This window comes from Solenopsis invicta, chromosome 7 (assembly GCF_016802725.1).
Source record: "Solenopsis invicta isolate M01_SB chromosome 7, UNIL_Sinv_3.0, whole genome shotgun sequence".
NCBI classification, from domain to species: Eukaryota; Metazoa; Arthropoda; class Insecta; order Hymenoptera; family Formicidae; genus Solenopsis; species Solenopsis invicta.
In genome coordinates this window covers 8325609-8342416 of record NC_052670.1, presented here as the reverse complement: position 1 = coordinate 8342416, position 16808 = coordinate 8325609, and the positions used below count along the sequence as shown (strand labels likewise).

Below are 16808 nucleotides of genomic sequence, written 5' to 3'. Positions count from 1 at the left end.
AAAAATAATTTAAACATTAAAAATATTTAAAAGGTAGAGTTTAAGAAATTGGTGCGATTTTCGGTTCTTTGCGATTTGTGATCTTTCGTAGTATGCGAAACCGATCTAAAACTTGGTTGAAAAATACATTTTTCACCGAGCTCTGATATAATAAAGATAAATAAAAGACAGTCTTATTTGAACTTCAAACTTTATGTAAAATCATGTACATAATATACACTCAAAAAGATCTTAACACGAAAATCCTAGAATTAAGGATCTTATTTAATTAGATGTGTTTTTACACACTAATCCATGTTCTCCTATTATTATTATTTATAAAAGATATTTTAATCTTAAACGGCAAGATGCTGTAATTTTTTTAAGTGCGATAAGTGTAATTTTTAAAAACAATTTGAAATTATTACATCATTGATTTAGATATCTATCAAATTTTGAAAAACTTAAATTCATTTAATTTTTCAAGCTAAACGTCAAGTTCATTCCTCGTGCCAAATCTCATTCCTAATGTCGAACTACGAATAACGGTTACGAACACCATGTATCAATTTCACAAGAAAGAAATATTTAATACTTTCTCCCAGCAAGAATGTATCTATCTACCTACCTATCTATTTGGACACAATCTACCGCAGAAATCTCCGACGAGGAATCGTCAATGTTTCACCTCGTGCGTTTGTAAAGGAATCTCTTAACGCGCCATTGTACACATTGTTCGTCGTGAACGCGTATTGTATATACAGTATATATACATTCGCGAGAATAGAATTGGATATGTCTTATCGGACGAATATCAAGTATTATCGACGTACGGCCGGGCCGAATAGAGGATCGGTAATGGAGACCCGCCTATTCGAAGAAAAGAAATACGTGTCTGGGCACCGGATAACCTCGATATCGGATATAAAGCCTGTCTTTACCAGCGATATTTATTTGTCCGAATGGCGATACACCGGGTCGCCTTACGCTTCGAGACTTATCGGATCGTCCGACATATACGAGATCGAGTAGTAATTGTTCCGAGAATAAATGTAAAAGATATAGGATCAACCTGTTGAACGTTTCAACATTAATTATCTGGATAAGTAACAAAAGGAAGCAGCATTCCAAGAATACCAATGCGAAAATATTGCATACTTTCAAAGGAATTGCGATTAAAACTTATTGTAACAGAAACTTTTACTACTACTTTTCGCGTACTAAGATTTTATACAAATATACTTTCAATTGTATTATGACCATAAATCCTAGCGAAACCAAGATAGAAAATAGATATAGTCTATTAAATTTCTTGCATAACTTGTATTAATAATTTCTAGATAAAAATCCAATTATCGAACAGAATCGTACTGATATCATTTATATGTATTTAACAAAAAATACAAATGTTGTATATATAGATTTTACAGAAAAACAAAAATATTTCGACTCTACATTTGAATCGTTTATGCATAATTCAAAATTCACTCCGCCAGCCATTATAAAATTAACGCAGTACATTATTAATACTTAAAAATAGCGAACAGCGCAATTGTTAATGTAAAAATATAATGACGTTGCCGAAATAATCCACAAAAGTCGGACTGGATGAATGTTGATTCAGCAAAAACGCGCTAAAATTCGAGACATGTATGGATTTCCTTTCAGAATTTTAATTATATATTGCATTAATTTTATAACAGTTGGCGGAATATATTTAAATCACAATGAAATACCAAAGATAAAATGTCGAAACGTTTGTTTTTTTCAGTAAAATATAAACAATATTTGTATTTTGCTATAAATTCGCATAAATAACATTAGCATGACTTGTGCTCAGTAATTAGATTGTTTTTAAATTTAATAAACCTTTGGCACTGATTACTTCAATTTTTTATGTATTCTTTTTAATAATTTTAGTGCATTAAAATTTGATGACACATTCGCTCTACATGTTTGAAGATTAAAAATAATACTCACTTTCGGCCACTGTCGAGAAATCTGTCGAATTCCACCGACATCTTGCAACAAAGAGCCCGCCGATTGTGCGAAGATGAGCACTTGGTGTTGATCATGTGGCCGTCTGAAAGCAAAGGAAGAGCGCTGAATGTAGGGTGGGCGTGCAATTAATTAAGAGGTTAATAATCATCCTCGTGAGCCGCTGCTGCGGCGGTCAAATTAATTCGGGCTGATGGTTCTCGCTCCTGAAGAAGCGAGAACCATCCTTTCGAGAGGAAGAGGGTGTATCGCGATCGATGATACGCACACGGTATACACGGGATATCCCCTTTGTCAAACAATCGAATCGGGAACAATTATTAATCGTAATCGAATGTAATTATTTTAAATTGAACTGTGTTCGTAAAAGTAAAAAGAAAAATTCAAAATAAAAATTCGTTATCAAAAGATCGTATCTTTTACGAGCAGCTATTATGTGCAGCTGATATAAATTTTTAAAGCACACACCTGTGTCTCGTGCGACTAATGTGCTCGAGCACGTTCAAATCGACAAAGTAGCTTAAACACGATTGGTTCTTATTTGTAAATCCAACGGATCGCATTCAACCGCTCGGCGAGAAGGTTGGCTGCTTTGTCTGGCTTGAACGTGTCCAATAACAATATTCAATAAGCTATAAGTCGCTGAAACGTCCCGACGTATCGACATATCGCACCAGGAAACTCGATTTCAAATTTATAATTTAGGATTTACGAAGATCACACGCATATACACAATGTAAACAATGAACAATCATTAGCTTTACATCGATAAAATAAATATACTACTTCTTCTTTCATAATAGCAATTTGAATAATTGAAAAGCAACCAAATGTCGTGAATTAATAATCATTAATTCGTGCAGCCGGTATTTTTCTGCGCTATCGTTACGTGAGATCTCCCGCGCAAGGTTGTCGGCATTCACACCTGGATAAATCGCGGAGGATGGATCGAGTTCGAGTCAGGTAGAAACGGTAATGAGAAATGGCCGATGCGGAGGTGCAAACCGGTGCAGAGCGCGTGGTAAGGTCAAATGTCGGACGGTGCCCGAGGGTTCGCGTGCTCATCCCTCCTCCTGCGACCTTCCGCACCCGATATTATCCTCCTCGGGACCCGCCGTCCACCCACGCTCCTGCCTCCGCTCGTGACCAATGCGTGGCCCGAGTTATGAGCGAAGCATGAAATAATATCGGGTATGTTATAGCGAGAGTCTGCGCACGCTACACAGTAATCCCTGCGATTTCATCCTTCTTACGCAAGAATATTCTTACGACTGTCGTCGTATATGCATGATGCACTCGACTTTCGTCGTTTCAATGAATCATCCAATAGATGGTACCATTTTATCTCGCGTGCGAAAGTCCCGTAATTACGATGCTTTCCCCTTTGCAATTTCTTTCGTATCCTTTCTTTTATTTGGACGCGAGAATGACAGCGTTATTGTCCAGATGACCGAAAGAACGCGAACGAGAGCCGGCTTTTCACCTCGTCCTCAATGAGTATCACACATTCTCGCGCGGTGCATCTTTCCATCTTCCATTTCTCATCATCCGCTTTCTCCTTCTGCTCGTCATCTGCATCCGCGCCCGAGGGTGCAATTGGGATGCGCTTCATAACACGTTGGCAATGATATCGCCGGTCAAAATTCACCGTTGCTATTATCTCGAGTATTATAAGCCTGTCACTAATTTGCATTGCGACTAAAGCAACCGATAAATGCGATTTTTTATCGTGTTATTACAAGAACGCGAAAATTTGCTCCGGTAACAATAAAATCTTGATGCAACGCAATTTATTTTAAAATTACACTAAATATCAGTAATTCTTAACAAATTTTTTGTATAACGGAATCAAATATCAAAGAAAATAATCTCAAACACAATTACATTTAAATAACTTCCAATAAAAGCAAAAATATTTCCATTTTTATCTATTGAAATTAATTTAGAAACGACTGCGCTTCATATTTCTAATGGAATTAATTAATTCTCGAAAGGAAAGTATCAACAAAAACTAAAAATAAGAACCGCAATTAATTCAAGCAAATAATTTTACATAACTTTATGTAATTAGTTCTAATCTATTTTAATCAAAACGAGTTAATCTGCTTATTAATATGACAAGTATAAATACATTTATTTTAAGAACCTGACAAAGCGCTCTAAACTTCCACGTATACGTACGGAAAGACTATCGACGCAATCGATTGATCTATCGATTATTGCAGGATCCCGTGCAAAGTACTTAAGCGCGGAGTTCGCAAACCGGTCGGTCTAACACGTATGTAGAATACTGTGGAATACCCATCGGACAACTCGCACACGTGCCTTCTGCCTCTTTCGACATATCGATTTCTCTTTATTAGACACTCGGTGTCCTCGATCAGTAGGTAATTATCTAATACCGTGTTAACGTATTCGCACCGTAACATTGATGAAACGATAAGATTCTCACGTAAAAGAACATTTTAAGCGAAAACAAGATCAAAATAGTGAACTAATTTTATCTCTCTCGTTTCAAAACATAAAAAATTACATACACAGGATGAACAAAGTGAAATCAAAGTTCTGTTACGTGATATACTACATTAATGAATGAAATATTTTAGTAATTATTTTAGCGAGAGACAAAATATGCAATGACAGATTTAGCGAATTCTTTAAATTCGCAACATTAAAAATTTTACAAAATTAATTTGACTCGTCTATAGTTTGTCTAAAAAAAATTTCTGATAGATTACGTCTCGTACTATCAGATATATAGTAAAGCAAATGGAAATCGTATCACACTTGGTTGTTTCGGCGCTCTCGATTCGAGCACGTCCCAAGCATCCATAAACCGCACCTTAATCCGACGCCGTGAACGGATGACCGAGACGCGGATGACTAAACTTTCGAAATGATTGACGAGCAACTCCGCTCCTACAAGCGACCGAGACGAGCTCCTGCACACGCGCTCGTTTCGCCAGCAATTATCGCATAAATGAGGGCGACCATTAAGGCCCGCCGTCGTAATTATCCGTGCCTTGTCTTACACGGGGAATATACATACTTCGCTCGAGTTTCTTTTTTAATAGAGTCATTTGTACGGAAAATATTTACGGTCTCGTACATCGACAGGTGTTCTCACGACCTCGAGATAGGTGATCGACGTGACAACATCCGTCGACGTAATTGCTTACGTAAATTTTTTCTTTGTAAAATTGTAATCGGTGAAAAAACGGTAACGTATAATATGTGGAAACAAAAAATTACTTCATATTTGTATCACAGCAGTCGCGTTTTCAACTGAACACGGAAAAAAAATTGATAGATTCTCTACGATGAAAAAAAAGGGGCAACAAATAAGAGAAAAGAAGAGAGTCGTACACTAAATGCACGATAAGTTGTACGATAATATCGCGATTTAAATACATATAGTAATCAAATATTCAACGTTTCTTTCGTTATTAATATTTTTGTTTTGAAATAATGGTTCCCTTAATTTTATTTCGTTAGCCTCCAAAAGTTCGCATGTGACAAATAATCAGGCACAATATACAATTAATACGAAATTAATTTCAATATCGTATTATGCGATTTATTACGATACTATAAATCTTAGCAGAATCAAAAATTGATTTATAATATAACAAGTTAAGAGTCGACGTATCATTATACAATCATGTCAAAAAAGGAAAACTTTTTATTTCTTCGATTGATAATTATTTCATGTACCATATTTCATTTTATTTGGTTCATTATTGAAATGTTGAATTGTGTGCGTATGCATACCAATTAAATTGAAAATTTATTTATTTATTAAATTTTTAAACAAGATTAAAAGTCAACTTATAAAAATTTGAAATAAAACAGCACAGACTGATACGCATAATCAGACAATTACAAAATTATTTTTTTTCATCGTGTAAGAATAAATTCAGTAAAAAATCATTAACAAGTACTCACTGGTTTGATTTTGGAAGTACGAATCGTCTCTGTCGGTGAAGAACCAGGTCTGCAAACAGAAACAAAAAAAATCGTTATATTTTCATCACATATACACGACCCCCTTTCGATTATACCCGATGCGGCACAATAATCACGCTGTGGCACGTACACGTTTGATTGTTTACTGCAGACCATCCAGCCAAACAATACGCATCACGTATCGATCATAAATTTCAATCCCTTTCTTATCCCTTCGATACGGATCGCTCCATCCGCGTCAGTTATACGCAATAAATCTTACAGCCTTGAAGCACTTTGCGCTACTACGATACACTTCTCTCATTTGTATTCGCGAGAGCGAAATCATAACAAGTTTCGAAAACGAGTCAGGAGATAGAAACGAGTATTCGTGAAGAAAAACATCATATATTTTAGCTTACAAACGTACGCGCAATATCGCAAAAACGATATTTCTGTTATTTGAAAATGGCAAAAAAAGGCAACTTTGATTCTAACTCGCGCTCTCACATATAGAATATTATTTTCGAATTACAAAATGTTATTTAAAAATATGACTACCAACATTTTTTAGTTACAAGTAGAGGATGTACAATTTATAAAATTGTTCATCGTGATTACGATCTTCTTTATAAATCACGGCAAATGCAATTATATGTCGCATTGCGATTATTTTATATTTTAAATGCGTAATTTTATATTTTTTTTATAAACGTGAAATACGTAACATTTTATATTTCCAATATTTACATGTAACTTTAAGAATGTGTTGAACATAAAATTCCAATCGCTGTAAATAAAATTTGAAAATGTGTTAATATTAACACTTCAAGTAAACTATAATACATAATGAAATAAAATTATATTATTTTTATTTAATAACATATTTTTATAGTTTTACTTTGTTATTAAAAATTGAATTATTTTTTACAACATTAAAAAACTCGCAATTTTTTGTGTAAGTACTTAAATACTCAAGGTGATTTATACAAATTTAAGTTTTATTGTGATTGTTTGTTTAGTTATTTTGTAAATAAATAAATAAATTTTATTTATTTTACAGAACTGATCTCTGTATCGCAATAAAACTGCGTAAACCATCTTGAATATTTAAAGTGCTTGAATAAAAAAATTCAAATTTTTCATTATTTTTTATTTCATTATTAATTATATTTTCATTCGATATATATATATATATCAAATGAAAATATAATTAATAATGAAATAAATTTTTTAGAGATAAAAGATAGAAAATTGCTGCCATATTTTTTCTACTACTTTCAAATGCAATATAAAACAATTGCATTGAAGAATGCCCTATACATCCTTAAATTTTATTCAATTTAAAATAAAATTCACAATAAAACTTTCAAAATTGTTTTAAAGAGAAATAAATAAGCATGCACGCAGTCATATAAAATTATTCGCATTTTGAATTGTGTGCAATTCTGCGAATAGAAATACAATTGCACATCGTACAATAAAAAAAAAAAATCGGTGCTTACGGTGCGTCGCAAAATCGCACATCTCTAGTTATAAGCTGTAAAATAGGATATACGCGTTAAATTTAAAAAAAAAAAAGTGTATTTTTTTAGAATATTTTTTACTCCAGTCGCTGTTCGAAGTAAAAATCTCCAGGACGTATATGGTAAAAACCGTGATAAAATGACATACTTTCAATTAAGGACTATTCAAGTTTCTCATGTGCTTCGTCGCGCTGGAAAATTTATCTCGGAGCGCCGCGAGCTGAAACTTCCCATTTGTATCTGTCGCATCGCACACCCTTCCGTGGCAGTTGCATCTGGACTCGAACGTATCGTTACGTTACGATCGGCGTACGCTGCACGTGTTAAAGTACTCGCTTATTTTTAGTTCCCAAGAGTAGTTCCCTTCAGGAAGTGAACGAGCAAGAACGACCGAAGGAGATCTGGTGCTCCAGACGTCAGAAGCATTGTCCTGATGATTTTCACGCGGCAATATATCGCGTTGGTGTCTCAATGAGCTACCGGAAAAATCGAAGAGGACGAAAATTCGCGAGAGATGACGCGCGACGTGATTTTCAACTCCGTGATTTTACATTCGCCGCTTCCTCTGTTAACGAAATTCCGCGAGCGCAACTTGTTAGAGAATTTCGACGAAATTACAGCGTAATATCTCTCTATAAAGGCATGACCTCTATAAATTTTGTGCCAACCAATATTCGCTCATTGAATGCATATTTCACATGCCGATATGCACGCGATTCAATTCTGTTAATTAAAACAGAATTGAATCGCTTATTTTGACCAGGCTACATAAATAATGCGCGATTTAATCAATGGTACAGCTTCTGAGAGCATATTTAATCGACTTGCATGTGCATCGAGTTTATGTAGGTTTTAAAACGGACAACGAACAAACTGCAGTTGCCTCAATAAGTTCGCCGACATATCTCGGATGTAGCCATAGCGGATATCCGTGGTGCAACGTGACAAACGTAAAAATAGCACGTGTGTGGAAAAAGGCACTACAATTGCAGCGTGGCATTAATCCGAGGCATGCAGACAGGAAAAGACAGATAGAAAGAGAAAGGGAGACCGGAGAACTCGTCAGCATTCCCAGAAAGAACATGAATATCCGGCAACGAATAAACGTCGTGTACAAAAATAAGAGACGAGTGTATCGCGATGACGTCAGTGGCACCGGCGTCGCATTACATCGACATAATTGCATTAATCCCCGCACGTACGTCGTACTTAAAAGAGCCATCGTTAAGCTGATCTTGGAGCTTTTCCCGGGAATTCGTTAAGCCGTCCTAAGTGTTGGTTATTCCGCTCGTAAGTCGTATCACGATGGCCAACGTTTATGAATGTGTTAGGAGCGTAGAATCATATTAAGACTCGCTCGTTACCTCTAATTAGCCGAGACAAATTTGGCTTAAAAAGGACAGGCAAGGAAATTTAACGATTATGTTCCATCTACGTGAAACAAAAATACTGGTATTATCTCTTTACCAATACAAAAAAAAAGTTATAAAAATATGTTACAAACTGACGTGCGAGTTTCCTTCGGTTTAAAAAATAAATTTGGCAATTAAGATAACTAACTTTAACAATATGGCAATGATAAACAAAAATGCGCAACTTTTCTCAATGCAAGACAAAAAGTTTATATTTAATAAAAAAATTAATCAATGAAACATGCCATTATTGAACCGAATGACTTATAAGATAAAATCATTTTCAAGCGCTAGAAATAAGTAAAAAATAAATAATATCTGCTATAAGTACATTCATCTAATGCACGAAAGAGAATAAATAATTTTTGCGCGGGACTTTTCAAAATTTTAGTCTTTTTATGTCTAATTCTTTTCGACGTAGGTTGTAATCTTCAATCAAAGAGAAATGAATAAATATCGTTTGGCGATGGTTGATTATATCGCACCGGGGGTCAATTGAAAATCTCAGCCCTAGACACTCGCCGCATATAAGAGCAATGGAAATTAAGAGGAAATAATTCACCGAAGTGCAGTGAGCTCTCATCGGCGTGCCGCGCGAAATTGCATCGGACCTTTTAAGCTTGCTTAAATAACCAAAGTAATCGACCAATTATCTGAAGCCAGTTCCGACCGCTCGGGCCGGGTCGGGCTTCGTCGATTGGGGGATTGCAGTATCGGCCGAGTCATTCTAAGTAACGACACCAGACTTTGACCCGCGATCGACCCTCGAGGTCTCGAGGGGTTCTTTTTATGAATCACGAAAATTTGTACCTAACCATGTGTGTCCACACCTCCGCTTAATGACACGATAATCGAACGGCGTGACTATCAAATTTAAAGAAAGGCGCAAGAAAAGATTTCGTCGAATCTCGAGTCCCAATAAAGGCTTGATACAAAGTTTGTTAAAAAAGAAAAGGTTTAGAAAAAGGCTGTGTTCTCGCTAAGCACAGAATTATTGAAATTTGATTGACAAGATTCCAAAAATAAAACCTTTTGTAATCACTTTTTTGGACTGTAAACAACAAAAACTTGCTCATTTTTCTTTATTTTTATTTTTATTATACCTTAATAAAATTCTAATTCGACATTTTGTCATAAAAATGTTTAATAACAGATATTGAAAAATCATAAATAATTGCTTTAAATAATTAACCCAACTAAATATTAATTCAAGAGATAAAATTAATTATTATATTATTACAATTAGAATTAAAAATTTTAGGACAGTATAAAAAATATTTGCAGATGAGTGATACGTTAGCATGTGATCTTTATTGTCATAACAATCGGGATTTCGTAACAAAATACAAATCTCGATTACTTTCGCGATTTTCAAGCGGATATCTAGATAACAACTTAAACTGATATTAGCTACTTGATCCTATTATGTACCACGTATAACACCAAGCATAAAAGAACGAGAAAAAAAAGTAGGTGGTGAGATGTATAAATGTGGCCATTAAAGGTCATTAACAGGGTCGTAAGGTAGTGATCGAGGAAAGAAAGGCGAACGTGGGGCTTGTACCAACAATAAATGCGCAATCAATGTTCCTCCTCAGTGGAGCGCATTATTAAAACACATTACCTGTGATATACGATGTATTAACAATCAAAATATCGCGACCTATTGCTCACCTCTGTCCAATTTAAGAGAGAAACTTAACACCTTAATAGCGAGCTGCTACAATACTCTTGGCTTGTTTTTCTTTTATAAAACCCGTAAAGGCTTATTTTAAGACTCCAAAAAAGTATATAAATTGGGTGTGTGTGTGTATGTGTGTGTAAAGTATGTATGCTAAAGGCAAAATAAAATTGTTTTAATTAAAATTGTTAAATGTAAAATACCATCAAAATTATTAATTGTATAAACGGCGTTTTATAATTTTTTTCTTTATCTTCTTTAACTTTTTCTTTAACAAGGTTTCTAATTTCTTTTTACATAATGTTTTTATAGATCACGTTATTAGTTGCAATCAACTGAATATTTTACAAGTTTTACAAAATAATTAAAAAAAATTGTTTTAATAAAATTTATAATATAAATATATTTAATTAATGGCGCAAGTACCATTTTACATTTCATGATTTCGATTGATGCTTGATCCACTTTCTTTTTTACGATGTATCATTATGCTATCAAATTCGTGAAATATATACATTTGTAAGAGTGTTATGAAAATCAAAGAAATTTTACGAATATCAAAAGAAAGCGATCTATATTTTAAGACTTATTGCTCCACAAATAATTTTGAACCTCAGGCAGGTAGCTAGGTTTCTACCCAAGTCTATTACCTTCACCGCGATAAATCACCTACCGTAAATTGGATCGTGAATTTCTAATCTCTCGCAAAGAAAAGGAATAAATGTTGTAATCGTTCAAAATCATGGAGTGTGTGTTATTTTTTTACTCGGCAAAATTCTTCATTTCTTTTGAGTACTTTTATTTCACCGATGAAAACAAATATAAATTATAAATATGTAAATAAATCATCTATCTTTCCTTTGTGTTCGAGTATAATATTTCATTACTTATGCGATTAAACTGTGAATATGTAAAGCCGCTTGAATCGACACTCTTCTTTAGAGCAGCAAAAAAAATTCCTTTATTCAATTATGACCATTTTTTACACGACATTATGTACTGATTGAGCGCATCGAATTTCTGCAATAATACGTGAGAATCAATAACGACTACGATCTCACACGGCAATAAAAGAACGATCGGCCCCAGCCGACTCGCGGGGATCGTGGCGCATCGGTTAATTATCGAGAAAGAAACAACGAAAAAGGTAAGTTCGTTGTGAATGCTCGTGGGTGGACTAAGTCGGTTAACGCGGAGGTCGTCAGGGTCGGAGGTAAATCGTGAGATCTTCCCACGAACCACAAACCGTGCACAGCCGGACACAGACTTTTATTATTCCCATCGCACTTTTTCGCGCTCGCGTCGCGGAAAATGCGTGCCGACGCGAGTCACAGGCAACGCGAGTGTTATACGCGTGGAAAAAGCGTGAGATCGACGAGAGGAAGAATAATCGGGACATGAAGCAAATTAAGACATCACGGCGCGTCATGAGAGAATCACGAATTCCTTCACATTGCAGACATATAATTTAAATAACCTTGTAATCTTCTTTAACTCTTATTTCTCAAAATCGTTGACATGTTATAACAGAGAATGCATATACGCATGAATTCTCACCGAATTCTCATTCGTAATTCAATTTATTTGAAAATCTAATTATTCTAAAGCTCCGAGTTTTGTCACTGTACATAAACTGTATTCTTACATTCATGATCGCACTACATTTTGATATTTGATAGTTGTAAATCAAAATTGAAAGATAAGAAAATAAATTAATTGTTTAAATTAAAAACATTTTACAGTAACGCGTTCTACACTAAGAAAAAAAAACTATTAAATTTTAATAAATATTTGTTTGAATAGTTGCATGAAATATTTACTTACATTACATAAATATCTACTAAAAAAAAATGATGATTAAATTAAACTGGTTGTTCTTGTACTAGACAAATATTTATTTGTACTTAAGTAAATATTTCATTCCAACTATTCAAAAACAAATATTTATTAAAATTTAATAATCTTTCTCTCAGTGTAAGTTTGGAAATCGAGATTGTGCTAACTTGAGTACGTAGAAATTTAAGTATAAAAAAATATTTACTTGCAACGATTGTTACTAATTATAAATTGATAAATATGGATTAATAAAATAAGGACTTTGAGATTTATAATACAAAGAGTCGCAATTACTATTGAAAATTAAAATTTGATAAAAAATATCTAAATGGCAAAGTCAGAAATTAAATAAATTGCAGAAATAAAATAAACAAAATAGAGAAATGAAATCAAATCAAGATACAGCGCGAGTAATGTATCCATGACTGGATCCGCTAAAGTTTCGTTCCTGAAGAGCGTAGAGGAAATCAACCGAGATTACAGGAAACGCGAGAACTCGTGCAAATCCAGGTAGTAATTACCTGGAGGAACGGTATATTAACCCGGTGAAGTGCAGAAGGACGCGGAAGCCGCTGAGATGCACGTATTTTGTTTCTTTATCCGACGCAAGAATCATGCCGGCGCGGCGTATGAGAACTTCTCAAGGTTTCTTCATTAGTATTAATTATCAAAAAAATGTTTGTCCGTTGCTCCAATTTTTACAATGCTAGAAAAAGCACACTCTCGAGTTCTTCTAATATATAAATAAATATATCAAAATAAAGATATAATTCTATACAGATAATTATTTAATATAAACACAAACATATAGTTTGCACTAGTAAAGATAACGTAATTGTCGTGCACATTAAGAAGAGATTTCCCAAAAGATTTAATCTATTATGATTTAAAAAGTCGAATCAAATTAATTTTGCAACAACAATATCACGTAAATTCTATATTCACAGGGCGTGGAAGAGTGCCTCTTGTTTTCGCGAGGCGTGGACCGGCGCCGGCGATATTTACGAAAAGGCAAATGAGAAATTGTAGGGAAGGAAGAGTGGAACGAATCTCATTCCCACGGCGCGAGAAATCGTGAATTCACGCTGATCATCGGCGACACGGTTTACGGTAAATACGCGCGAATACGCTTCGATACCCTTGGATAAGGCCCAACGAGTCGTGTACAAAGTATGGTCTATTCCGCTCCAAAGCTCGAAAGCGTATAGATGAATCTCGTGATGATGGAGACGTCGCGATAAGACTATGCGTGCATTTATCACACTTTAACACGATCAATTCTTATGTGACTCTTATCCGAATTCTTCGTTCGCTTCACGAATAATAGCGAACGAATTAAATAATAATGAATTTTCGGCAAAAATAATTTTAAAAAAATATCATGAGGCTATTCTCTTATCACAAGAAGTATTACATCCGTGTAATATTTCTTATATGTTAATTTTTATGCAAAATTGATCCTCCATATACTGAGAAAAAATTACTAAATTTAAATATGTTATTAGTATTGTTCAAATAACTTATTTATTTCAAACAAGTGAAAATCATTTGTAGCAAATATTACTTGTATAAAGTAAATATTTTTGATCTGATATAAAATAGTTATTTGAATAGTATTAGTAATAATTTATTTAAATTTAGTAATTTTTTTCTCAGTATATAAAACATTTAAAATTTTAACTAATATTAAATATATCTAGTAAAAAGCAAGAATAAAAATCAATTGACTTTAATTTACATTATTAAATTTGTATTCACATTATTAATTAAAATTCAAATTGAAATAAAAAGCTTCACTACTGCTGAACGATACACACACGACTGCTTTATAAAGTAAATAAAATTTATCCAAAGCAGTAATAAGCTTAATGCATCGAGCGAAACAAGTAAGAGATATGTGACGACTACATCAGAAAGCATCTCAATTATTGAACGATACTCTCAGGCAGCTTTAATATTTTCAGATGTTCACGCTATATTTGTAATGAGGTTGTCACAAGATCGAAGCGCAAAAAACGAGGTGATCGAGCGACGCTAATGAATCCGAGATATCGGCATTTCACGGTGATCCGCGCGGCGCAAAGGAGGCGCTTACCTGATTCCTGGCGAATTGGAACCACGTATCGATGATGGCCGGCAAGCGCGAGTGATGATAGTGCTTGGTGGTCTTCACGCTGATAAACACGTCGTCGAGGTTCGTAGCGAACGGTGCCATAGTCGCCGTCGCCACCGGCGGAGTCACCGGCGACTCCTCGCTGATTAACTTTCTCAACGCCGGCACCTCCACTATCACGCTTCGGCTATTCACTTCCGCCACGTTCATCTCGTCGACCCACTGCAATGCACAATTACCAGAATATATTATTAAAATAAAGAGAAAAATTTCCTATGGAGAACAGGAAGCCTCAACATTAAGAGAATTGAAAAATTTCTTTTAATATGCAATTATTTTCATGGATAACATCAATATAGACAAGATATCTCTTCACGTTAACAGAGTAAGCGATACCGCTCATTTGCTACAACGACATAACTCACAGAAACCAAATTTTTCAGTTTGAATGTTTTGCCTCATTCAAATTTTTTAATATTATTTTTAAATGCAATTCCGTTGTAATAATTTGATCTACAGATTGTAAAGGAATAAAAAATCTCAATAGCTATGTTGAATTTTCATTAGATCTTTTCTTTTTAGACAATTCAAAAATGACAATTTTTTAGTTACGTCGTTGTAGCACATAAGAGATACGTAGTATACCAAAATAACTACTAATAATTATGAAACTATGTTTTGCATTAGTTAATTTTTTAGCTGATTTAGAATCAAATTTTCTTCTACAAAGGTATCACTAAAAATAGTCATTTTTACGTGAAGTTTGTCTGATTCTAATATTAAATATCTTCACTGCTTCAAATTTTAATTCCAAATTCTGTAAAAGTCCAATCTATCTCCTTGACATTAATTAAAGAATGTCATTTGTTATATTTACATTTTTCAGTTTATGAAAAAGCAATTATTTTTCAAACGATAATTACTTAAAAATTAATGACATGTACCTAGACAATTAATGACATGTATGTAGATATTTTGTACATGTATAAGACATGTACTTATATAAATTAATCGTTAATTGCGTTGTATAAAATACTGAACGAAATGTTTCCAAAATGCTAGATATTTATTTTATCAGTATTTCGCAGATGATCGTTGTCAAAAATATATAATAAAAATTGCAATTTTATTACTTTACTTAAACTTAATTTAGATTATTCTAACACATATAGTATCTTTTCTTTTAATATAACGTAATTTGAAAAAATGATTAAGATCATAAAAACCATGATATTGTAGAATTATTCGCGAAGAATGTTAAATACAAGCTCCTTTCTATATTTTTTCTACAGAACCAAATTTCAAACTTTTTTATGCTATATAGTAAGACGTTTCCTCAAATTTTGTAAATAAATTCCCCCGAGATTTTCCAGGAATTTTATTCACAATTCCTGGTAAGTCAAAGATTTTTTTTAATACATCTTTAAAATAAATTTATCTTATTATATTCTTTAACGTTTCTTAATCATACGATTACAAAGACCATTTATATTCTACACTTAAAAAATAAATTTGGAAAGAAATAATATGAACCAATTATAACATGTAACGTTCTGTCCGCAATAGATGATTGTAACATACTGAAAGTACAGGGGCTACGTTTCGTTTCACGCATGATGCGCATGATGTATCATTTCGTCCTTGTTTAACATTTGAGGAATTACAAGGATAAAATGATGTGCCATGCGCATTATGCGTGAAACGGAACATAGCCCATGATTCAGAAAGTTAAAGCACGACGCCAATTTAGAATGTATTATCTTATATTATCATTAATTTTTTTTTATAAAAATTCGCGAGTCATAAAGGAATGTACGCTGATGTGTGTATGCCATATTTATTGCTAATCGATTTTGTGTTACAAAAAAAAATGATTAAGCAAAAAGTTTTGTCGAAAAAAGAGAAAACTTAAAATTTAAAGTAGCTTCTCAAAAATTCCCTTCTTCCTAATTATGGCCTAAGGTTCTCTACAAAACACCAAATCTTAGTCGCAACAATCTTGCTCGTATTACTGTTTATTTTGTTTTTGTGAGGGGCAACGACAAAGACCAGTGGCAATTCAAAGCGTTGGTTAATTGCATCAGTAACCTCAAAAATTTTCCAGCAATCCTTACAACACGCTCACGGTCTCGATGAAGCTTCAGTACGTGCACCGATTTCTAAAAATTCTAGATTTTTTTAGAATAAATATGCGGCGACAATAACGTTTCGAATAGCACGCACGCTACCATTAATTAGTCAAATTCAAATCGTCTCATTCGGCTTAGGCGAACGCGGGGGGCGAGTGTCGCGGGACCGACGGCGCGACGACGGGGATA

The 16808-nt window shown here is 33.9% G+C and overlaps 1 protein-coding gene across 4 annotated transcripts in view; it reads right to left on the bottom strand.

Annotated features, from left to right (window-relative positions):
• Nucleotides 1-16808, bottom strand: part of LOC105201656 (fringe glycosyltransferase) — a 116207-nt gene that overhangs the window by 82231 nt on the left and 17168 nt on the right. For all 4 annotated transcript variants that reach the window (XM_039451447.1, XM_039451445.1, XM_039451446.1 and 1 more), the window contains 3 exons: nt 14473-14712; nt 5923-5971; nt 1960-2062 (listed from right to left, as the gene is read on the bottom strand). In XM_039451447.1, the coding sequence (XP_039307381.1) occupies nt 1960-2062; nt 5923-5971; nt 14473-14712 (392 nt within the window). The remainder of the gene's footprint in view (nt 1-1959; nt 2063-5922; nt 5972-14472; nt 14713-16808) is intronic.